Source organism: Sycon ciliatum, chromosome 2, assembly GCF_964019385.1.
Source record: "Sycon ciliatum chromosome 2, ocSycCili1.1, whole genome shotgun sequence".
NCBI classification, from domain to species: domain Eukaryota; kingdom Metazoa; phylum Porifera; class Calcarea; order Leucosolenida; family Sycettidae; genus Sycon; species Sycon ciliatum.
The window spans coordinates 8,565,942-8,591,940 of NC_088644.1; the positions used below are offsets into that span (position 1 = coordinate 8,565,942).

The window sequence follows — 25,999 nt, forward strand, 5'->3', positions numbered from 1 at the left end:
TTGACCACTGTCTGCGCATGAATGTGCGTCCTGGGACTACCACTCTCGCGGCAAACGAGAGCTTTCCCAGAAGAGACTCGAGTTGACGTTGCGAAATTGACACTGAGTGCAGAGTAGCCCGTAGGAGGTCCCGAAGCTCGGAAAATTTGTCCATAGGCAGGCGGGCTTCGAGGCGGCGGGTGTCAAGAATAATGCCGAGAAAAATCAGGACTTGAGCTGGACCCTCCACTTTTGCTGGGGCCAGGGGTACGCCGAGGTATGTGAAAGCACGCAGCAAAATAGCGAGTTGCTGGTGGGCTACTACAGATCCAGAGCATGCATTGAGAAAGTCGTCGAGATAGTGCAACAGGTGTGGGACAGCGAACTGCTCTCGCATTATCCATTCTATAGCGGATGCGACAGAGTCAAATATGGCAGGGCTTGAGCGTAGTCCGAAGGGGAGAACGCGCTCGTAGAAGTATTGACCCTGCCAGTGGATGCCCAACAGGGGCCAATCCTCCGGGCGGACAGGAATTTGGCGGAATGCACTTTTTACATCGAGCTTAGCAAGATATACTGGGGCAGGCAATTGCATGATAAGATTAACAGCATCGTCAATAGTGACATAATGGAGAGAAAAGGGGTCTGCTGGGATACAATCATTGACACTCTGACCCTCCGGGCTGGACAAATGGTGTATCATGCGTAATTTCCCGTTCTTCTTGGGAACCGCGCCTATCCCAGAGCAGCGCATAAATGGAAAAGGGGGTGAAGGAAAGGGGCCAGCTGTTTCATGCCTGCTGCAGGAAGCGTGAAGTTGTGCAGAAATAAAGTCAGGATTTGCATGTGCAGAGGGTAAATTCTGTGAATCACAGTTAGTGGAGCGGTTGCCAGTGAAACCTACATCAAAGCCACATCTGAGCCCATGTACCACATACTTCACGAAAGTAGGATTAGGGTGTGAGGCTAGCAAACTTGAAAAGCGGGAAACTGAGAGTGGTGTATGACTATGGGTGTTGCTAGTGCCTATGCAGGTGCATCTGATAGAGTCAGCAGTGGTGCTTACGCAGGGTGTACATGGTGTATGAGTGATGCTAGTGCCTGTACAACTACCATAACTGGGGACCGAGTCGACACGTGTGCTTACACAGTTACTCTCTGGGTCGCGTGCATAGAGCCCTGGGGTGCTCCTTTCGGCACCGGAGGCAGATGTGAGCGAAGCGGCACTGCTTGAGCTGGCACTTTCCAGCGTTGTAGTTGCGGCATATGGGCTGACTAGTTGCTGAATACTTGGACGCGAATCCATTGGTGGACTGGCGGTTGGCCCGAAAAGGGCACGGAAATGCTGGGGGGTGCACGAGGCTGCATTGCTGGCAGGCGGGTCGTGCCTTTCCGGTGAAGCAGAGCTGCCACAGGTTGATGTCGATGGCATCTAGTTTCTTGCCGTATTGCGAAGCAGTGGCCGAGCGGAGCTGACGGTCGTACGAAAGCCATGCTTCGGGTAGAAACTGACGATTGGCTGCGGCAATCGTGGCCTGGTACGATAGGCACTCATGGAGACGGTGAGGAGCAGCAGAGCACAAACCATTCATGTATAGGGTCCAGGCCTCAACCCATGTGCTAAAATCATGCGCTCTACGACGGACAGTTCTGGGCTCAGATTCAACCAGTTCTAGTGCGCCGGATGAGCTGCCGGATGCACGGAGTTGGAATGCCATCGGCATCGGAGCCGCACTAGAACTGGCTGTGCTTGTGTCTGGGAGCAAACAATCAAATTCCACGAACTCACCTCTCTGTATGCGGTCGAGGAGAGCCCGTGGTAGAGTCAGGTTCACCTGGTGGGGCTGTTCGTGCTGCATGCTGATCGTTGCTGTGTTCACAGCAGGGTTGCTGGCGGCAGGCGGCGGTGCTGAGCCAGGCAAGGCGAGGAGAGGCTGGACAGCATTGGCGACAGCAGTAGATACAGCCCGTTGAACCTCCTCGGTGATCATGGCCTGCATCGTGGGGGTATCCGCGCTGTCCAGAGCTAGGCTGGGGCTGGTGGCTGCGCGGACAGGGGTGGACGTGCGAGCGGCAGTGCGAGGTCTTTTTGTAACTCCAGACGAAGTTGCAGCGGCCGGAGGCTTGACAGTTGCAGGAGCATTGGCCCCGCTGCGGCGTTTCCCGCGAGTATCCATGGCTCTAAATGCCAGCACGCGGAAAGGAAATCGGTAATCGCAACAAAACGTTGAAAGGGAAAACAAACAAAAACGTTCTGCGAGTTACAAGCTCAAAAGTCAACAACAACAATGATCCTGCAAGAGACCTTGCACGGGGTCGTTTTGGGCGCACGCCCGAGAGGTTTGCGCATGCGCGTAAATCGGGCCAGCTCGCTGGGCTGGCTGCTAACTTGCGTTAGCATGCTAACGCTCATCTAACACCACAAGCAGCTACTGAACAATCTGCTCATGCGACAACATTGCACGACACTGACCGACGGTCCTGACGTTCTACAAGTAACTGGCCATCAGCTCTAGCACATCTTGGATGCGCACTCCAACAGTTGTCGTTCCGTGGTCCTTTTCTTTTGTATTAATGATGTATTCATGTAATGAATTCAGTTTAGCGTAGGCGCACATCTCGCAACTACGTATCTGCTGCGCTACAGCGCCCTCTACGGTTCTGGCCGCGGCACTTGTTTAGCGCGCCTTGCCGCGACCGGCAAGACCGCCTGCTGTGCATCACATTAATTTATGCGTACGCCATCACAATAATTAATTTAGTTTTCATCGGGTCCGAGTCCGCAACGTGGCACATCTCCTTGCCATTCTCAGTTTTGAGTCTTCTCTGCTTTGGCTCATGCCCGACTTGCATCCTGCTGCCTTTGTCTTTTGCTGACCGAACTGTCATTGCCTAGTCATGTCGGGCACCAGGAAGAGAACCCGTCGCGCAGCACCTAGCCCTGTTCCCGACCCACCTGTTTCTTCGGCTGCGGACCCCGAGCTGCCGAGTAACGCTGCCTCACCACTCGACGGCGGACAATTCAAGCAATTTATATCTGACGAAGTCCAGAAAGCCGTCACCGCCGCCCTGGCAGAAACGGTCTCCCCACTGCTTGCCACCATCGGATCCTCGCAGCCTTCCCCCGCCATGGCCGTACCCACCGGAAATGCTGCGCCAACTGGTCCGGGTGCTGGCTCTCTATCTCATCCACTGAACGTGCCGTCTCACGTGAGAGAGAGGATTTTGCGAGGTGAGTGTGTTGATTTGAATACACTGTTACCGGAAGCTCTTGGGGCACCAAAGCGTGACACGATTCAGTTGAATTTCAGTGGGTCCAGGACTGTTGAGCTGCTGGATCCCAGCTCTGGCGGGCATGTCGAGAAAGTTCGTAGGCATGTTCACGACCTGGTTACATGGCTAGAAGCCTGGTCCAGATATATGTTCGTACTATGCTCGCACGCACCCAGCCGTTTCTCCGAACTGATGGCATATCAGGCCACCATTGTATCGGCCAACTCCTCATACTATCCGGAGGCCTGGCTCGAATATGACCGGGAGTTCCGTCTGGCAATCTCTCTTGACCCCAGTAAGCGTTGGGACGCCATTGACGGCAATCTCTGGCAACTGAAAATGACAGGCCGCTCACGCCCGCAGTGTAGCACATGCCGGATCACTCACCCTCCATCGGGTAGCCAGTGCCCTTTTCGTGCCTCCCGAGTACCAAACCAGCAGTTTGCACCACGGTCTGCCTACACCAAGTCTGGCAAAGAGATCTGCCGGAATTTCCAGCAAGGTCGATGCTCCAACACCGACTGTAAATTTGCCCACGTCTGCTCCCAATGTGAGGGCGCACATGCCCGCCCCTCCTGCCCGCGTCGCTTCTCCACTGGCAACCAGCGGCAGAACAAAGCTTAATGAACTGCATCTCGATAGTAGCATTCTCCGGACACACCCTACATTCTTTCACACTTGCCGCACACCTATTCACGTTAATCGCCTCCGTTCCTTACTGCGTGCACACCCCGATCAAGCTTTTGTTAAATATGTACTTCATGGCCTTACGTATGGTTTTGACATCGGCTTCAATGGCCCACGCCAAACCAGCATGTTCTCCCCTAACTTACCTTCTGCGAGGATGCATCCCGATTTTATTACCAAATACCTGCAAGAATGTTGCTCCCGCTTTGAACTGCTAGGTCCTTTTTCCTCCTCGCTTTTTCCTTTTTTTCATTGCTCCGGTGTTGGCTGCGTTCCGAAAAAGAACGGCCGCTTTCGTTTAATCCACCATCTCTCTAGCCCAGAGGGTCAAAGTGTAAACGATGGAATTTCACGTGAAGATTTCAGCTTGCATTACATCACTATTGATCACGCGATCGATGCCATTATGCAGTACGGTCGTTCTGCTTATCTTTTCAAACTTGACATTCGGAGTGCTTTCCGCATTGTACCTGTGCGGCAGGAAGACTGGCCTCTGCTAGGTATTCACTGGCAAAACCAATATTATTTCGACACTGTGCTCCCCTTTGGCTTACGCTCCAGCCCTGCCATTTTTAACTCTATTGCCGACTGCCTTGAATGGATTGCTCGCTATGAGTTTTCTATTACTGACCTGCTCCATTATCTAGATGATTTCCTTTGCATTTCTCCATCGGAGCTGGTGGCGAACCAACGTGCTTCAATCCTGCTTCGCTGTTTTAACTATGTCCAAGTCCCCTTGGCACCTGACAAAGTGGAAGGTCCAGCTCAAGTGCTGTCGTTCCTGGGCATCGAGCTGGACTGTGGCAGACTGGAGGCCCGGCTACCAGACACCAAGTTGCAAGATCTCCGCACCTTGCTCGACCAGTATGTCAACCGTGGCGACATGACCCAACGCGAACTCGACTCACTATTGGGAAAACTCTCCTTCGCAGCTCGGGTAATTATACCTGGTCGGACATTCATGCGCCGACTCTGGGATATTTGTCACCGCTACAGTCAGCCACACTATAAGATCAAACTCTCAGTCGAGGCCCTGGAAGACCTGAAGTGGTGGCAACGCCTCCTCTCGCAATGGAACGGAAAGTCCTTCTTTCATATGCCAAATTGGACCCCGTCTCCCGACATCCAATTGTTTACCGATGCCAGCGGTTCGATCGGCTGGGGCGCATGTTATGGCCATCGCTGGATCCAGGGACAGTGGTTGCCGGAACAAGCCGACTACTCCATCGAGTGGAAGGAGATGTTCGCCATTGCCGCAGCTTGCTCCTCCTGGGGCCTTGAATGGCGCAAGCTCCGCATACTCGTGTACTGCGATAACGAAGCCGTAGTGGCATGCCTGTCCAATGGTTGTAGCCGCTCCCCCCCAGTCATGGACCTGATACGACGGCTGTTCTTCATGTGCGCTAACTTTGGCTTCATTCTGTCAGCAAAGCATATTCCAGGATGCACTAACAAAGCCGCTGATGCTCTGTCTCGTTTTAACATGCAGGCGTTTCGCGAGGCGGTTCCGGGAGCTCGGGCGACAGCCGACCTGTTCCAGTCATTCTAACTGCCGCGGACGAATTAGCAGCACGATATGCTGCTCACGCTCTATCCGACAACACCAGACGAACGTATTCCGCCGGCGAATCTAAGTATCTCAAGTTCTGCCAACTTCAAAGATGGTCCCCGTTTCCCGCTTCAGACCTAATGCTGAGTAGTTTTGCTGCCTCCCTAACCCAGTCGGTCAGACCAGTGACTATTAAGGTTTACCTCAGCGCTATCAAGAACCTGCACCTGGAGCTCGGTTATGTCGACCCGACCGAGGGCGCGCACTTCCTCAAGCGAGTGGTACGCGGTATTTGCCGTTGCCATGGAGTAGCCGCTGTCCGCCCCCGGCTGCCAATCACGTTTCCTATTCTCTGCAGTCTGGTTGACACCTGCCTAGCTGCTCCAGCCATGTGCCCTCACGACAAGCGCTGCCTGCATGCCGCTATGCTTGCCGTGTTCTTTGGTTTCTTCAGATGCGGTGAACTGCTAGAAGCACCTACCACGCGCGGCTGTTTGACATTCGAGTCAGGGATGCTCCATGTGCACCTACCACGCTCGAAGACAGACCCGTCCGGGGAAGGTACGACGGTGCTGATCGGACCAGCGGTGCCGCCATACTGCGCTGTGAGAGCCATGCTCACCTACCTCACTGCAACCGCCTCTGCTCGTCCAGGCAGTGCTGTGTTCATCCTGGCCAACGGGCAACGCCTCAACCGCAGCACTTTTACAGCCCACGTACGCACGCTGCTTAGCACCAGCGGCGTGGCAAACTGGCAGGACTATGCAGGCCACAGCTTCCGTATCGGGGCCGCTACCACTGCTGCCCTTGCTGGCGTCCCCGACCACCAGATCCGCTCCGCGGGACGGTGGCGCAGTGATGCATGCCTACGCTACATCCGGACACCACCGTCATCGGCCCGAACGCTGGCCAGCAAACTATCCTCAGTAAGATCATCTCCCTGACACCGATGTTTCTCAATTCACACAATTCCCTCATAATGAACTAGGCTATGCTGCACTGCAATACTGTTGTGTATGGGTATGTACTGGCGGTATGGCGAGTCACTCATAACTGGTCTGCCTTTCTATTGCGGCATTATGGCCTTATGGTCCTGCCTTTCCATTGCGGCAATCACAGCCTCCGGGCTTCTGCCTTCCTGCGGCAATCACAGCCTCCGGGCTTCTGCCTTTCTGCGGCACTCGCAGCCTCACGGGCTCGTGCCTACCTTGCGGCAAAGACCAACCAGTTCCTCGTCACCAGTACTTACCCAACACAACCTAGCCTTATTCGTGTGGTGTATGCCTGTCTGCATGCCGTCTGTGTGCGCGGAATGCTAATGATGTATGCCTGCCTGCATGCCGTCTGCGTGCGCGGAATGCTAATGATGTATTCATGTAATGAATTCAGTTTAGCGTAGGCGCACATCTCGCAACTACGTATCTGCTGCGCTACAGCGCCCTCTACGGTTCTGGCCGCGGCACTTGTTTAGCGCGCCTTGCCGCGACCGGCAAGACCGCCTGCTGTGCATCACATTAATTTATGCGTACGCCATCACAATAATTAATTTAGTTTTGATCGGGTCCGAGTCCGCAACGTGGCACATCTCCTTGCCATTCTCAGTTTTGAGTCTTCTCTGCTTTGGCTCATGCCCGACTTGCATCCTGCTGCCTTTGTCTTTTGCTGACCCACCATCCCACCACTAACCATTAATACTACATTGCATCATTCCTACTTCAAGTACAATAAACCTGGTGGCGAGTCACTCATAACTGGTCTGCCTTTCTATTGCGGCATTATGGCCTTATGGTCCTGCCTTTCCATTGCGGCAATCACAGCCTCCGGGCTTCTGCCTTCCTGCGGCAATCACAGCCTCCGGGCTTCTGCCTTTCTGCGGCACTCGCAGCCTCACGGGCTCGTGCCTACCTTGCGGCAAAGACCAACCAGTTCCTCGTCACCAGTACTTACCCAACACAACCTAGCCTTATTCGTGTGGTGTATGCCTGTCTGCATGCCGTCTGTGTGCGCGGAATGCTAATGATGTATGCCTGCCTGCATGCCGTCTGCGTGCGCGGAATGCTAATCTCTATATTCACAATTGGTGCATACCACCGGCAAATCATAATGAAGGGCATCCTTTTCTATTTACCTGAACATTGCAGGGCAGCGCCACTCCACTCGCCCGTCTCCAGACACGTACGTTGGTAGTCACCTGTGCTTTGATTGAAGCCGGTATCACATTGGTACATGACACTGCTGTTATAGGTGGTGTTGGACTTCTGGACAACAGTTGTATGGTTGGTAGATAGAGGCTCTCCGCAGTCTAGTATCTGGCATTCAGGCACTGGATTAGACCATAGCCCACTAACTTGGCAGGTAGTTACATTAGCACCAAGTAGAATATACCCCGGTGAACAAGAGAATTGCTCTTCATGATCAACAGTTAGTTGGCCTGTGACGGGAGAATATGAAGTTTCGCTTCTGACTTCACCTGTTGTATTGAGAGTTGGACAGGTAATGATATAGCAGTTCTGATCCTCTACCGGCTCCCAGATTCCAGTCGCTTCACAAGTTATCTGTGATGGCCCAGTCATATTGAAACCACGGTTGCAGGAATAACTGACGGTTGTATTGAACACAAAGCTAAGATCCCCACTCACTGTTCCATTTGGTAGATGCCCAGGATGGCCACATGAAATCACTGCAGACGATAGACAGGCAGAATCATTTCGAAAAGCTGTGATCACGATCTTGAGGACCATTCCAATGCTAACATGTCTAATTTAGTGATGCAGCGAATTGTGTTTTATTTGTACCAGTATTCTCTGGAATATGGCTTTGACGAACGAACGCATATTCTATATTCTTCTGGTGTGTTTTAATCACTTCATTCAATCAGACCCAACATTCATGTTGCATACAGATCACATTGATAGCCAATAACCACTGGGCAAAGAGCAGATTTTACCTAAGAACAAGCTTCAAAGTTCTCAGAACATAATTTCAAAAGGCTACTACGCTATCATCCTCAACACTGTTCACTGGTCAAAGTTGGAGCTAAATAACACAACCAAAAAGTGCGAATTTTTTGAATTATCGAATATCGAATGTTGCTGCCTGCATTCGCATATTCCTTCTGGTGTCGGTATTCTAGAACTATTTGAATAATTCGAATACTCCTTGCATCACTAATGTCTATACATGTTTTTTTTAGTTACAGTCGACTCCTGGTAGAATGAACCAATGTGGAGGAGAATTAGTTCTTTTTAGCCGAAGTTTGCTCTAACAGAAATGCACTCGAACTTTACAAGCGGCAAGTCATGACTTTCATGCGACCCATGGCTGTATGAGAGCACTTGGTTCACAATCGGCCATTTAAGATACGAGCCTGGATCAGCAAAAACCATCACATGTGCAAAATTTTCAAAAATAGTTTTGTGCTCCAAATTGATCCACAACCACTGATAACCAGTCTCAAGAAATTTTAGATCAATCACAGCACGGTAAGTGACCAAAAAATGCAGTACACCACATCTCTGTACAAATGTTGGAAGTGGCATTTCTGTGTATGATACAGATATGAGCGTTGGTATGTGTCTGATCCTGTTAGGCATTGCCATCACTCCGCCGGCTAACAAGGAGGAATTTTATAGTCCTTGGGGGTGTACTCAGACACTGGCTTGTCAAAGTGAATCATTGGCTTCACTGACCATCGCGCAGCTAACGGCATATGGCCAAGTTCCAGGGGCTGATATTGCATCGACACCAGGCTCAGTACTGATGCTCTCCAAGCCCTTCACTTCCATGAAAACATATCTGCACACACGGAGTGCAATCATAGTAGCTGTGACTTCATAGCACACAGGCGCATGAGCATGAGGTACGTACTAGGTGCAGATACATTCAACGGTTACCTGACAATACAGGAACATATTTTTGAATTTTTTTGGGAGCTGCTGCATGGACCAAATAAATGTTTCAAGTTGCTCAGCGTCCAAGCCAACGAAGCAGATCTTGTCTGGCGCTAGCACTCGTGGCTCTTCCAGTCATGAATCGAGACGCCTTTGCTCTGCATCGTCACTGTCGATATCCGACAAACTTACTAGTGAAGGAGTCGTTCATCCCTCAACAATATCCACTCGAGTCGTCGTAATTCTCATCAGCTCTGCTTTCTTCTACACGAAGTCTGGAGCCTCGCCGAGTCGCTTTGCGGCAGGAGAGAGTCGTCCTCTGGAGCTCCGCGGCTTTCACCTGACTCCCTTGATGAGCAATCGCCATCCCAGTCATCACCAAAAAGTGTCGTGTCGTGATTGGCGTCAACGACAGTCGATGCGCGTGCGATGCTCGCGCCCCTCAATCGTACCTATTCGCCAGCCAAGCTAAGGTACGTGGGGTTTCCCAGCCGTGTCTCCTCACTTGCCTGGGGCTTGCCTAGCTAGCTAGTCACTGACAAATAAACAAACACGGGCTTGTCAGGCGGAAAGAAAGACTAGTGACAAGAAAGACAGAAAGATGATGGATAGTTGTTAGGTCCGCGACTTTTCTTTCGCTCGACTTCAACGTCACTTTTTGATCAACTTGATATCAACCACAAGCGATGGTTTTCGCTGATCCGGGCTCATATGGTTCGTTGCAAAGGGTCAATTTTGTCTGGGTTCAAACAGGGACATGAACAACGGTTCGCCATAATAGACCAATCCCGAAAAGATTGTCTGGGTTCGTGAAAGGGGGCTTTGGCGGGGCACTGGCTTGGCGAAAAGGATATCTTCTTGTGCAATATAACATTGATCGGCTGCAGATGAGTACAGTCACTCCGTGGTTGATCCTATAGGAGGGCAGCTGCCAGGAAAGAGGCAGGACTCATCGAAGACGAAGCGCTCGCAACAAACAATAGCACTCGAAATATCTCGCAAGATTTAGGGCCTATCGCTTTGAGCCACAGCGCTCACAGCCTTGCCTACTTCATCAAAGTGAGCTCTACATGTTCGTTGACCTCTTCACACTACTCAGAAGAGCGAAACAAGGATTATGTCTTAGCATTTCTACTCCAACAGCAGACCATCACCAGTGCGAGAGAGAAAACTACAAAGGGCTTTGCTTTCTGTCGCATCGTCTCTCTTGCATGCAACTAACGAGAAAACCGTGTACTTACCCTCGCAGTCACACGCGAACTATCAAACACGTCCTGTGCCGCATGCTGATCAGGTAGTGCCATGTATGTGTTGTACAGTGTACTCTCAGTTGACATGCCCCCTTTCGAATCCAGACAATCTTTTCGGGATTGGTCTATTATCATGAAATTCGCTACCTGAGTGTTCATTATAAGAGGATTAGACTGTTTATCCATTTATCTGAGGGCATGGTGGAACATCCAAAGTTCCTAACTCCCAAAGAGGAGCATACCTAGATGATTGATATGATTTAGCAAATATTGGTAAACATCTATATTATTGGACGCGGATGGAGAGCCAAGGATAAATTTACAGAAAAGAAAGGACCACGGAACAACAAGTTACGCTCTAAAATGTCCACTAACACCACCAGCAGCTACTGAACAATCAGCTCATGCGACAACCTTGCACGACACTGACCGCCGGTACTGACGTTCTATAACTATCTGGCTATCAGCTCTAGCACATCTTGGATGTGAACTCCAACAGTTGTAGGTCCGTGGCCCATTTCTTTTTTATAAATCTCTATTTTACAATTGGTACACACAACCAACAACAAAAATTGGAGGGGTACCTTGTTCCATTTACCTGAACATTGCAGGGCAGAACCACTCCACTCTCCTGTCTCCAGACACGTGCGTTGATAGTCACCTGTGCTTTGATTGAAGCCGGTATCACATTGGTACATGACACTGCTGTTATAGGTGGTGTTCGACTTCTGAATAACAGTTGAATGGTTGGTAGATAGAGGCTCTCCGCAGTCTAGTATCTGGCATTTAGGCACTGGATTGGACCATTGTCCACTAACTTGGCAGGTAGTTACATTAGCACCAAGTAGAATATACCCCGGTGAACAAGAGAATTGCTCTTCATGATCAACAGTTAGTTGGCCTGTGACGGGAGAATATGAAGTGTTGCTTCTGACTTCACCTGTTGTACTGAGAGTTGGACAAGTAATGATATAGCAGTTCTGCTCCTCTACCGGCTCCCAGATTCCGGTCTCTCCACAAGTTATCTGTGATGGCCCAGTCATTGTGAAGCTACGGTTGCAGGAGTAACTGACGGTTGTATTGAACACAAAGCTAAGATCACCACTGACTGTTCCATTTGGTAGATGCCCAGGATGGCCACATGAAATAACTGCAGATGGTAGACAGGCAGAATCATTTCGAAAACCTGCGATTACCATCTTGAGGATCACGCCAATGCTAACATGTCCACATATAGGTTTTGTTTTAGTTACAGTCGACTCCTAATATAACGAATGCCATTTTGCAGGAGAATTTGTTCTTTGCAACCAAAGTTTGCTCCGACAGGAATGCACTCATACTTTACAAGCAGCAGGTCACGACTGTCATGCGGCCCATGACTGTATGAGTGGACTTGGTCTACATACGGCCCTTCAAGATACGGTTTGTTATAATGAAAACCTTTCGCTATAAAGGGTCAAGTGGATATGGGTTCAAACAGGGACACAAATAATGGTTCCCATTATCACAAAATCGCTATATGCAAGATCATTATAAGTGGAGTCGACTGTATATCCATTTATCTGAGGGCATGATGGAACATCATAAGTTCCTAACTCCCAAAGAGAAGCAAGCATACATGAGATTGATGTGGTTGTGCAAGTGCAGGTCAACATCTTCATTATTAGTACTATTTTTCGTTGGCTGAGCGGAGCGAATGAAACGAAAAATGTTTTTTTTGCCAGCATTTTCACCATAGTTACGGCACCAGGATTGCGTCAGCTGGTTTTTGTCAGTGTTCTCAAACCTTTCTCTTCGTCGTGGTCTTTCTCTTTTCGTTGTAGTTTCCCACCCGCCCGCCCCTTTATTCTCACTTCTGGATAGGTCCTGCAGGCTACGTTTTGTTCATTTATCTTATGGGGTTATTCTAACCGGTTTTTCCTCAGGGTTGTGCATCCGCCGGGGTCCTGAGGTTTTTTTCCGCCGGCTTCGGGCTGGTTAATTATCCGGCGACCCCATTCACCACAGTGGTTCACTTTTTGCATCATGTTGGTCTGGTACATACGTGTACATGTATATGTGTGAGGTGGCATGCCCTTCTTCTTGCTCATGTATACACTACGCTAAGCTTTTCCATCTTCCACTGTGAGTGAACAAAGACCACACTACTACTGTGATCTGTATCTTTCTGTTGTGTGTGGGTGTGTCTGCGGTGTACGCAGAGGCCAGTTAGCTGGCAAAAATTGTTATTACAATTGGTGCACACAACTGACTACAAATATTGGAGGTGTATCTTGTTCCATTTACCTGAACATTGCAGAGTGGAACCACTCCACTCTCCTGTCTCCAGACACGTGCGTTGATAGTCACCTGTGCTTTGATTGAAGCCAGTATCACATTGGTACATGACACTGCTGTTATAGGTGGTGCTGGACTTCTGGACAACAGTTGAATGGTTGGTAGATAGAGGCTCACCGCAGTCTAGTGTCTGGCATTTAGGCACTGGATTGGACCATTGTCCACTAACCTGGCAGGTAGTTGCATTAGCACCAAGTAGAATGTACCCCGGTGAACAAGAGAATTGCTCTTCATGGTCCACAGTTAGTTCGCCCAAGTCAGGAGAATATGAAGTGTTGCTTCTGACTTCACCTGTTGTACTGAGAGTTGGACAAGTAATGATATAGCAGTTCTGCTCCTCTACCGGCTCCCAGATTCCGCTCGCTGCACAAGTTACCTGTGATGGCCCAGTCATATTGAAACCACGGTTGCAGGAGTAACTGACGGTTGCGTTGAACACAAAGCTAAGATCACCACTGACTGTTCCATTTGGTAGATGCCCAGGATGGCCACATGAAATAACTGCAGATGGTAGACAGGCAGAATCATTTCGAAAACCTGCGATTACCATCTTGAGGATCACGCCAATGCTAACATGTCCATATATATGTTTTGTTTTAGTTACAGTCGACTCCTAATATAATGAATGCCATTTTTCTGGAGAATTAGTTATTTTTTAACCGAAGTTTGCTCTAACAGGAATGCACTCACACTATACAAGCAGCAGGTCACGACTGTCATGCGGCCCATGACTGTATGAGTGGACTTGGCGACTTGGTCTACATGCGGCCCTTCAAGATACGGTTTGTTATAATGAAAAACGTTTCGCTTTAAATGGTCAAGTTGGTATTGGTTCAAACAGGGACACAAATAATGGTTCCCATTATCACAAAATCGCTATATGCAAGATCATTATAAGTGGAGTCGACTGTATATCCATTTATCTGAGGGCATGATGGAACATCATAAGTTCCTAACTCCCAAAGAGAAGCAAGCATACATGAGATTGATGTGGTTGTGCAAGTGCAGGTCAACATCTTCATTATTAGTGCTATTTTTCGTTGGCTGAGCGGAGCGAATGAAACGGAAAATGTATTTTTTGCCAGCATTTTCACCATAGTTACGGCACCAGGATTGCGTCAGCTGGTTTTTTGTCAGTGTTCTCAAACCTTTCTCTTCGTCGTGGTCTTTCTCTTTTCGCTGTAGTTTCCCACCCACCCTCCCCTTTATTCTCACTTCTGGATAGGTCCTGCAGGCTACGTTTGTTCATTTATCTTATGGGGTTATTCTAACCGGTTTTTCCTCAGGGTTGTGCATCCGCCGGGGTCCTGAGGTTTTTTTCCGCCGGCTTCGGGCTGGTTAATTATCCGGCGGCCCCATTCACCACAGTGGTTCACTTTTTGCATCATGTTGGTCTGGTACATACGTGTACCTCCTCCGCGTCATCGAAATTGTCGCAGTTTGACTTTTGATATAAAACGGGGTATTTACTCACCAGCACTCCTACCAGAGGCAAGGAATCGGACATAGGCGATAGTCATCAGTATAGGGTGACGGCAAAGTTCTATTTTCTGTTATTGGAAGCTGAAATTTTGAACTAGACGCAATTTCTTCGCTGATGTCGCTGCGATGGTAATTTCAACTCGCTGAAATCAGTCAGGCGTTGCAGCCTGCACATTTCTCGTGCTTATGGCACTCAAGCCTCATCACTGTTTTACCTTAGCTGGGGTGAGAATGACTTCGTGGAACAGGTGGCAGCGCTTGGTGAGACATCGAGGGGTCAGCAAACTATTACACTCAACAGCGATAAAATTTGTCGCTCTGGCTGAGACACTCAGTACATGATTGTACATGTACCTGCAGGAGCCGTGTAGACTCTACACGTAGTGCTAGTGATGCACGCGCAGATGCAGTACCAGCAAGAGTACATAACCCCCCAGAGTGTGCAACGCCTGATCCAGCTCTGTGTAGGGTCTTGGTCGGGCGGAATCGGATCTTTGCGTCATAATACCGTACACATCTGAGGGGAACCCGGGGAGTCGCGGGTACTCTTGGATCAAAAACAATGGTGCCCTGCCTCGAGACCGGCCTTGCGCTGGTGTGAAGTGTACGCATGACATCAGAAGATCCGATTCCGCTCGACCAAGACCCTACACAGAGCTGGATCAGGCGTTGCACATGCTGGGGGGTTATGTACTCTTGGTACCAGTGATGCTGAAAAAGAGGGAGCGCTGGACGTGATAGAAGTATTAGAACACTTACCTGCATGAGCTGTGACCACACAGCTAAAATATATGGTCATGCCACGGCTAAAAAAATGTTCATTTCAAGATCGAGCTGATTCCGCCGACGGTAATCAACCGACCGCGCAACGATCGTGTATTCTTACTAGGCTTCATTGGTGGTGAAGTAGAAATCATCCAGAGCTATCAGACGACAAGCATAGCAGCTCTTGTCCTGTGGAGAAAGTCAAAGCGTTTGAGATGAGGCGCGACCGACTTTCAACATTCCTTGAAATATTTCGGAACGATATTTTTGCGTCCATTGACATCAGCGACGACGAGGACTTCATCTCTGCATGAAAACTTTCAATCCAACTGTCCTGGAACGTTACTCTTGTGTTCAGACTATCATCCTGTGTAATAATTTTTGAATGGTTTAGCTTATGGAGTTTTCAGTAACAAGTGACAAGTCACTGGTCAAACTGCGACAATTTCGATGACGCGGAGGAAGTACATGTATATGTGTGAGGTGGCATGCCCTTCTTCTTGCTCATGTATACACTACGCTAAGCTTTTCCATCTTCCACTGTGAGTGAACAAAGACCACACTACTACTGTGATCTGTATCTTTCTGTTGTGTGTGGGTGTGTCTGCGGTGTACGCAGAGGCCAGTTAGCTGGCAAAAATTGTTATTACAATTGGTGCACACAACTGACCACAAATATTGGAGGGGTATCTTGTTCCATTTACCTGAACATTCCAGAGCGGAACCACTCCACTCTCCTGTCTCCAGACACGTGCGTTGATAGTCACCTGTGCTTTGATCGAAGCCGGTATCACATTGGTACATGACACTGCTGTTATAGGTGGTGGTGGACTTCTGGACAACAGTCGTATGGTTGGTAGATAGAGGCTCTCCGCAGTCTAGTGTCTGGCATTTAGGCACTGGATTGGACCATTGTCCACTAACCTGGCAGGTAGTTGCATTAGCACCAAGTAGAATGTACCCCGGTGAACAAGAGAATTGCTCTTCATGGTCCACAGTTAGTTCGCCCAAGTCAGGAGAATATGAAGTGTTGCTTCTGACTTCACCTGTTGTACTGAGAGTTGGACAAGTAATGATATAGCAGTTCTGCTTCTCTACCGGCTCCCAGATTCCGCTCGCTGCACAAGTTATCTGTGATGGCCCAGTCATATTGAAACCACGGTTGCAGGAGTAACTGACGGTGGTATTGAACACAAAGCTAAGCTCACCACTGACTGTTCCATTTGGTAGATACCCAGGATGGCCACATGAAATAACTGCAGACGACAGGCAGGCAAAAGCAATTTTAAAAGCTGAGATTACGCTCTTGAGGATAATGCTCACATTTGCTTTTCTACACATGAATATTTCTTTTTCAGTCAACACTATTTGATATGCGGGCGCGATGGAAAGCACTAACACCTTAGGAGCAGCATACATGAGATTGACATGGGTGCGCCAGTGTAGGTCAACATCTTTTACAATCGGTGCACACATGTAGATGTTAGCAAGAGTGCGCCCGACTGGTCGAAGAGAGAAGAAGCTTTGTTTCAACAGCAGCAGCAGCACCCGTCATCGGCAGCAGCAACAGCAGCACCAACACCACCAGCAGCATACACAGTTGTTGGTTTTGGTGCTGTATTTCTTTGTTGTCACAGTAGTAATTGAGGTTTTTCTATGATCATACTGACATGTAAAGTGGCAGCAAATCTCCTCTGTTAGCTTGTACCATAAAAAGTACACCTGCTTTACAAATTACTCCCTCAGCTGGTTCAGTTCTAGGTGCCTGCGGCATACTTTTTGCGTCTCATATGAAGCACAGAATGATAGCAATCATATTGGAAGAAGGCGTGCACAGACATGGTAAGATTTGGCTGACTGAGTGTGTTTGCAAGATGGACATTGCTAATGCTGCATACAGATGCATGACTTACCATCGCAATGCAAAGGACTACCGCTCCAATCTCCAGTCGGCAAGCATGTCCTTTGTGTATCACCTTGACTGATGTTGAATCCAATCATACATGCAAATGATCCAGTGCTGTTGAACAGTGTACTTGAGACACCAGTGAGTATAGAGTTATTACCAGTTGATGGCATACCACAGTCTACAATACTGCACTTTGGAATTGGAGAAGACCAATTTCCGGTGGCATTACATTTGGTTACACTGGACCCATTTACCTCATAGCCAATATTGCAGTAGAAGTTGATCTCATGATCGTACCGGTTAAGCCCAGTTATATTTGTTTGGTTGAAGGAGCCATTTGGTAGGTCTATAGGACCCAGGGCGGAACAATTGATGGCTGAACAAGTTGGTGGAATTGCTGGAGTCCAAGTACCATTGCTGTTACATGTTAGATTCCCTGGTCCTATTAGGTTGTATCCAGGAGAGCAGTAGTATGTGACCGTAGAGTTGATGTGAAATTTACCACCTGTTTTGTTGCTGGTCCGTATTACGGCATGAAAAAGGGTGTTGGTGGTGTTTGGGTATGAAAATTGAGGGTGACCACATTCTAGACAAAACAAAGAGAACATGCAGGGAATTCATAGTTAATTAGGGGTGTCGGAAGGTGCTTTAGTGTGGTACGGTCAGCCATCTAAAGTACAATTTACTCGTGGGGGAGGGGTTGATGAACTGAAAAATTTGGAAATTTAGAACCCAGATCAGTGTATTATATTGATTCATGGGTAGCTGGGGCAAAAAGTGGTCAATACCGTAGTGACTGTAGCATATCCGATGCCCCTGCTTATACGTATAGGATATAGACCAAAGTCGAGGTCAATATCCTATATATCACGATTGCTTTGCCATAACCCCAAATTTGATCCTTTAGGAGCTATTTTAGCTTTTTATTACATCATTTGTACAATAGTGTACATATGATGTTGCCTGTCTTGGGTACAAGACTGTAAGAACAACAAGGTTCAGCATAGTGCAGCACAGTGGCTGGGTGGTATGAGGGGTTGCTTGAGATCCATACTGTTGCGGATTCGAATCCTGCTTGTTCTCTTCCTCTGTCTTCTTTCTTTCAAATTTTCACCAAACCAGGCTTCCCCGTGCTGCAAACAGCTTCCTTCACATTGTCAACACACTGAAGTACATAATTATACATGTACCTGTCTTGTGAACCTGCCATGTGTTAAGGTGTATAAAAACACCCAAAAGTACATAGCATGCAAGGCTGGCTCTGTTGGGACCTGCTGAAAAGTCCGTCATACACAAGTTGTACATCTTATCAGAGTATGTCGTATCCGTACACATTTGCGCATATGGGAGGAAAATCTGTGCAACGAAAAAGGACCATACTAAGCAAGTGTACGTCTTACGTACTAAGTGAGTTCAGAGCTCTTCAGGAAACTCACACTTTTATATCTGCCAAGAAACAATGGAATCATTAAAGTAAAAGTAAATTATCGTGTCCGTTCCCGAAGGGAACTCACGACGGCCGCTAACACCCGGTAAACCCTAGCGGCAGATGCAGCGCCTAACGGTGGGGATGAGTGGATAAGTCTCACAACCACTGGCACAAGTGCCGAGATCGACCCCATTAGCTGCATCAATGTACCCATTGTGTCTGGCCACAAGTTCCCAGTAAGTTCCCAGTTGACTGTGGGTAATGGAATCATTACTAGAACATAATCTACAAGTGGGTTTCCTAACCAGATATGGAGCTAGATTTCCATGAGTTCTTTGACACCAGAGACTTGCTGGCCAGTAACCTGAGCTGGGGCACTGGACTCTATTTGTAGTTTGGGTGAACCCAAACATTTCCCCTTAGCCCAACCCGAGAATTGCAACATTATATACTTCTGTCTTGTTACCCAACCAGATATGTGAGTGAACAGTGAATACAACCTAGCCTATCCCCAGCTGCCTAAAACAGGATGAAAGTGGGCTGGTGCCCTGTTTACAAATTTGTCCATCAAGCATCCTTCTATACATGTTTAGGAGTATACAGTATACTTCGACCCTATGGGCTTGAACCTTGCTTGTTCACACAGTTTCTTTTTTCCCTTTCCAATATGGTTTTAACAGGAGTGACCTGTTGTGGAACACAATTGCGGAAGGCTAATGCAACATCCCTTTTGAAGCAACCAAGTCAACTGCAGAGATACATAGTCTTTCATAGCCAGCAATCGCATGTCATCACGTACATTCAAAATCAACATAATTATGCTAATCGACCTTTTTTTCAGGATCACTTTTCAACGAGGACGAAGCAAAGGCGGCCGAACGAAGCCCAGAGGAAGAAAATCACCCTCTCCACTTCACCATCACGATACTGACATAGATACGAGACGAAACAACTAAAAAATCCACAAGAAAACTTTACAGTCATCTTCACGCTGACTTTGGTCTGAGAATTTCTATCACGATCAAAATTGTACGAGGAGCACTCAAAATACGCTACAGACGTACCTTTATCACTCTCTACTCCTTTTTCAAGGCACAAAAGTCGACTCTCCACTTTCAAACCAGGAACCAGACATACCAGTGGTCGTCAGGGGCGTCACCCGTGATGGGCACGGGGGGCACGTGCACCCCCCTAAAAAATTCGACCTTGTTTTTTTGCGAACTCCTGGTTTTGAAAAGTGTAGTGCTGGTAGAATCTAGCTGATTCTGAGCTGATCTAGTCATCTCCCACCGCTTTAGGAGCTGCGTCTGCGCCTTGATAATTGAAGGGTGGTGGCGTTCCTACGGCCGGGGTACGGATGCGGAAAGCCCGGCTTCCAGCCGAGTCTCACGCGAACCATGACAGTTTTTAAATAATAATTACTACGCACGTACGCGTGCACGTGTGCGCAGCGCTGCATCATTTGGCCTTGTACTAGAATCTACACGCGCGGCGGCGTGCTGGGTGCTTGTTTGAAACAGAAGAAATAAATAATTCAGTGTGGTCGCAAGTAAGTTAGTCAGGTCACCACACTTGAAGAGTCTTTGAAGCTGTTTCCTCTCAAAATGTCGTCTTCTCGAAAAAGGAACCTCTTGCCAGCTCACTATCAGCGAACTTTTTCGTGTTTTCCTGTGCAAACTTTTTCCTGTGCAACATTCCTTTGCACCCCCTGTGAAGGGGTCCGGTGATGCTCCTGGTCCTTTTCAGCTGCTCCACGAGCGCAGGAAATGTTCACCAAGGGGCGCAGAGCAGCCTCCATTCCAGAAAAAGAGATAAACATGGCCAGCAATCGAGGACATCTGAGAGTTGTAATTTTTGTACTCCTCCGAGGTGTGATTTTTGGCGTGCTGGGCCAAGCACAAGGAAGCCATCTGCAAAAAAACTGCAGAAAATGGTTGTTGTTTGATCCTTTGGTGTAATCTTTGTTTCTAGTCGAAGCTAGTTGCTGTTTGGAGCAGAAACGCTGAAATTGACTATTTTCTGCATGTACTCATACATGTACTCATGTACTCAGGCATGCAGTCTCACTCGTATTTTAGCTCTTTTTCTGGAATGGATGCTGCTCTGCGCCCCTTGGTGAACATTTCCTGCGCTCGTGGAGCAGCTGAAAAGGACCACTGGTATGTCTGGTTCCTGGTTTGAAAGTGGAGAGTCGACTTTTCTGCCTTGAAAAAGGAGTAGAGAGCGATAAAGGTACGTCTGTGGCTGATTTTTGAGTGCTCCTCGTACATTTTTGATCGTGATAGAAATTCTCAGACCAAAGTCAGACCAAAGTCAGCGCGATGATGGTCGTACAGTTTTCTTGTGGATTTTTTAGTTGTTTCATCTCGTATCTATGTCAGTATCGTGATGGTGAAGTGGAGAGGGTGATTTTCTTCCTCTCGGCTTCGTTCGGCCGACTTTGCTTCGTCCTCGTTGAAAAGTGATCCTGAAAAAAAGGTCGATTCGCAAAATTATGTTGATTTTCAATGTACGAGATGACATGCGATTGCTGGCTATGATACGAGTGAGACTGCATGCCTGAGTACATGAGTACATGCATGAGTACATGCAGAAAATAGTCAATTTCAGCGTTTCTACTCCAAACAGCAACTTCCTTCGACTAGCTACAAAGTTTACACCAAAGGATCAAACAATCATTTTCTTCATTTTTTTGGCAGATGGCTTCCTTGTGCTTGGCCCAGCACGCCAAAAATCACACCTCAGAGGAGTACAAAAATTACAACTCTCAGATGTCCTCGATTGCTGGCCATGTCTATTTGTGGACAATTGTACACTTCGTTTCATGAAATAACAGAGTTCGTACATACAAGTGGAAAAGGCTCTAATTTACGAAGGCACTGCACCCCAAGATACAGGACCCCCATTTTCACAGATTTTTCTTCAGCACAAGTAGAGGAAGCTACGTGCCAAATTTGAGAGGTGTCTATGGTAAAATGAAACAGAACTGACCAAGCAGCCTTTTTTTCACACAGGCACATCTACTACCTCCGACAAGCGAAACTTGGCGCGTTTTTTTACTTCAAATTGCTCGAAATAAATCACACTTTTCAATCAAAACTAATGATTGACTCGCCAAATTTCAACTTTGTATTGCTCAACAAGGACATTAGAGACATCTGTTAGGCTGAACAACTCTCCTCTGATTCAGAGATCGCAGTTTCTTCTGGAGAGGAATTGTCCCTGTTTTGAGACGAAAGTGCGACTAGAGCGGATTCAGTTGCAGCAAGTACCTCTGTTGTAATCGCTCTGAAAATCTCGATGTCGCTCCTGTGTGCTGTGCTCGAGCCACGGTGTCGCGGGTAGTCGTTTCCGCCGCCACTATCCAGATTGATGTGGTAAGAACTGTGCAACACCTCCACAAGCGCCTGAACTCCAACTGTTTTGCAGGGTGTTCTCGCCAACTGTCCAAAATTGCCTGCAGCAATAATGAATTCCTGGCGATTTTTATTAGCCACCAGAGACGCATCGCTCTGGTGGCTGTTGAAAGACGCTAGGATTGTTTGGCATGGACTCTGTGCTGGCGGAGTGACCAAGAGGAGAGAGAGAGAGAACTCCTTGGTTTTGCATTGCAACGCGAAAGCACGACAATTCTCCTTCGCAGAATGGAGGCGCGCACAGTTTTGCTGGTACACGAGAGATACGCTTGCCTCTGACTCACTGATATGAGTCTGCGCCATGTGCCACTCACCAGCTCGTCGCTTGGCTTCCTGCACCTTGGTTGCATGGAGTTACTTGTACAAGTAGGTCGTACCTCACAGCCTTGTGAAGTAGTTTTGGTACCAACACAAAAATCCAAAAAAACGCGCCAAGTTTCGCTTGTTGGAGGTAGTATATTTATCATCCGGAGGGGGGGGGGGGGGACATCACATGATTTCAATCATCATGTGCTCTGATCCTTTCAGTGTCGGCGTAACTAATTAACGGTACGTGTGTGTGTGTGTTTTGGACTAGCCCTTACCGCTGATACTTGATTCACCCAGGCTGTCTGTTGTAGCTGACACACTTGTTGGCACTGTGGGCAGTGCACTTGCTTTTGACACAACCGGCAGTGTGATGGCTGAAGTAGATGACGCTAGAAATAACAACGAAAAGAGTAATGAAGTAATTACATTGGCCACATCACTACACTATCTCAAAGTGACGGTGGATAAAATGTCAATGCTATGGATGCAAATGGCTACACCTTATGTTCATAATGTATGCGCCATTGGTGTAGGAAGTGGAGATGGTGCTTGTGGGGGGGGGGGGCTTGATTTACACAGTCTTTCAAGCACAGAGAACAGAAGTTGAAAGGGAGCATGGCTCCTAGCAGAGCAGACTCAGTGCTGACGTCATAATCAGAGGTAGAGAAAGTGGGCACATATGCAGTACAACTGTTTTTTATGTGTTTTTTACAGCCGTACATCGTCATGGGAGGTTTGCAAGCACCAGTCCATACAATATATGGTCGGTGATGCGCAGGATGTTGGCACAGTAAGAACAGACACAAAACAAGTGGCCGCCATGTGCTTTGAAAATGGCATTGTTGGTGTTGGTCTGTTGGAACAATGTTGTCTATGGAAAAAGAAGCAAACCTACTTATCCCCTAACGATGTCTGGTTTCTACATCCCATGCTATCCTTATGCTTGTATCTACCACCCAGTGACAGGTCCAAGTGGCAGATGGGGCACCTAGCTGATGGAGCTGAAAGGACTGGATCCACAACACATGGCACAAGTACCGAACCCCACTTTTTTTGCATCCACACCCATAGTGCTGGATTAATCTCTTATGGTCTCTCACCTCTTGCTTGAAACATATAATGCTTCAAGCAAGAGGTGAAAGACCTCTCTATGTTATTCTTTTCCAACCATTGTAAAAACAAATCAGTCGGCTCTCATTCAGGATCAGGTATAAAGTTAAGCTTGTGCTTTCGTTGTCGATGGTATAGCAGATACACTGATTCATGATCCATTACTGCACACAATGGGTCAATATCTTTAAAGGTTTGAACCTGGGTTATATCTGCATAAGATAATTGTGCATTTACTTACAAAAATTTGCCTCCCCCAGGTCTTCTGTGGTGGCACTAACTGGCAAAGTAGTTCTTGGTGTGGTAGGTGGTGTAGCAGCTGCCGGTACACTGGTCGGTGGAGTAGTTGTCGGCACATTCGTCGGTGGAGCAGCTGTCGGTACACTGGTCGGTGTAGCAGCTGTTGGTACACTGGTCGGTACAGCAGTTGCTGGTACATTGGTCGTTGCAGCAGTTGCTGGTACATTGGTCATTGCAGCAGTTGCTGGTACATTGGTCGGTGCAGCAGTTGTTGGTGCAGTGATCGATGCAGTAGATGCTGGTACTGTTAGCAGTTCACTTGTTTTTGGTATAAGAGAAGTTGCTATGATAGCAGAACTAGGTTGTGACCCTAAAACCAACAAAGAAGTTAGCATAAGTAGACGTTACATTTAACCACTATATCCCAAAGTAGCAATGGGTGAAGCATCAACGCTACGGTATCCCAACCAGCTATACCTACTAATGATCATAATGCAGGCCCCACTGGTGTAGGACGTTGATGGGAGGGGTAATGGGCTCGATGAATGAACCAGGTCCTATACATCCATGGCATATCGGATCTTGTACATACATATGCATGATTGTACTTCCATGTACTCATATTGACAGGCGTGGAGCATAGAATACTTTCGTGCAGGCAAAGAACACCTCACTCAAGTGCATGCAGGCATCTTGCACTGTCACTTGTCACTTCTATTTGACTGGATACACTTGCTTCAGAGCGCACTTCAACCTTAATGCAGTCATCCCTGCAAGTCAAGATGGCACTTTTGGCTGGTCAGTTTGGTTGCTGTGTGCAGGTCCAACAGGGCACCTGGTGCACTAAAAGTCGGTCGCTGGTCGCACAAGGCACGTGATCGCTGTACCCAGTGCAGTTTCTGTGTAGAACTGTACTTGCAGGGAAAAAAATGGTTGTTAAAAGCAGGTGGTCACTAAAACCAGAGGTCGCCTATACCAGGTTATATTGTATACTTACCGGAACTTGCCTCTTCCAAGTCTTCTGTGGTGGCATTTGCTGGAAGATTAGTTCTTGGTGCAGTAGTCGGTGCAGCAGTCGTTGGCACCCTGGTCAATGCAGCCGTTCCTGGCATAAAAAGTGTTGGCCTGATGGCTGAAGTGGGCTGTGATGCTACAATGGCAAATGAGAGTGAGCACTATTTATTTACAAGTACACCAATTGTGCTACGTAAGATCAGCTGGATTAGGGAGGGTGCTGGGTTAGGGAGGGTGCTGGGTTACCAAATTTGATTTGCTGCTGCAAAGTGCACGAAGAGGAACATTTTGCTACTGAAAATTATGCAGGTTTGTTGAGGCTGCTGGCTTACAATGTGCTGGCTTACAATGTGCTGGCTTACAATGTGCTGGCTTACAATGTGCTGGCTTACAATGTGCTGGCTTACAATGTGCTGGCTTACAATGTGCTGGCTTACAATGTGCTGGCTTACAATGTGCTGGCTTACAATGTGCTGGCTTACAATGTGCTGGCTTACAATGTGCTGGCTTACAATGTGCTGGATAACAATGTGCTGGCTTACAATGTGCTGGCTTACAATGTGCTGGATAACAATGTGCTGGCTTACAATGTGCTGGCTTACAATGTGCTGGCTTACAATGTGCTGGCTTACAATGTGCTGGCTTACAATGTGCTGGCTTACAATGTGCTGGCTTACAATGTGCTGGCTTACAATGTGCTGGATAACAATGTGCTGGCTTACAATGTGCTGGCTTACAATGTGCTGGCTTACAATGTGCTGGCTTACAATGTGCTGGCTTACAATGTGCTGGCTTACAATGTGCTGGCTTACAATGTGCTGGCTTACAATGTGCTGGCTTACAATGTGCTGGCTTACAATGTGCTGGCTTACAATGTGCTGGCTTACAATGTGCTGGCTTACAATGTGCTGGCTTACAATGTGCTGGCTTACAATGTGCTGGCTTACAATGTGCTGGCTTACAATGTGCTGGCTTACAATGTGCTGGCTTACAATGTGCTGGCTTACAATGTGCTGGCTTACAATGTGCTGGCTTACAATGTGCTGGCTTACAATGTGCTGGCTTACAATGTGCTGGCTTACAATGTGCTGGCTTACAATGTGCTGGCTTACAATGTGCTGGCTTACAATGTGCTGGCTTACAATGTGCTGGCTTACAATGTGCTGGCTTACAATGTGCTGGCTTACAATGTGCTGGCTTACAATGTGCTGGCTTACAATGTGCTGGCTTACAATGTGCTGGCTTACAATGTGCTGGCTTACAATGTGCTGGCTTACAATGTGCTGGCTTACAATGTGCTGGCTTACAATGTGCTGGCTTACAATGTGCTGGCTTACAATGTGCTGGCTTACAATGTGCT

At 48.0% G+C, this 25,999-nt stretch overlaps 1 protein-coding gene across 5 annotated transcripts in view; it reads right to left on the minus strand.

Annotated features, from left to right (window-relative positions):
• Positions 1–25,999, minus strand: part of LOC135808534 (mucin-2-like) — a 71,350-nt gene that overhangs the window by 32,145 nt on the left and 13,206 nt on the right. For 3 of the 5 annotated variants that reach the window (XM_065321732.1, XM_065321734.1, XM_065321736.1), the window contains exons 5-12: positions 24,623–24,775; positions 23,627–23,995; positions 22,551–22,664; positions 17,126–17,707; positions 15,917–16,468; positions 12,915–13,466; positions 11,227–11,778; positions 7,617–8,168 (exon numbers count right to left, since the gene is read on the minus strand). In XM_065321732.1, coding sequence (XP_065177804.1) covers positions 7,617–8,168; positions 11,227–11,778; positions 12,915–13,466; positions 15,917–16,468; positions 17,126–17,707; positions 22,551–22,664; positions 23,627–23,995; positions 24,623–24,775 — 3,426 coding nt within the window. The remainder of the gene's footprint in view (positions 1–7,616; positions 8,169–11,226; positions 11,779–12,914; positions 13,467–15,916; positions 16,469–17,125; positions 17,708–22,550; positions 22,665–23,626; positions 23,996–24,622; positions 24,776–25,999) is intronic. The other 2 variants (XM_065321735.1, XM_065321733.1) reach the window with 2 other exon arrangements.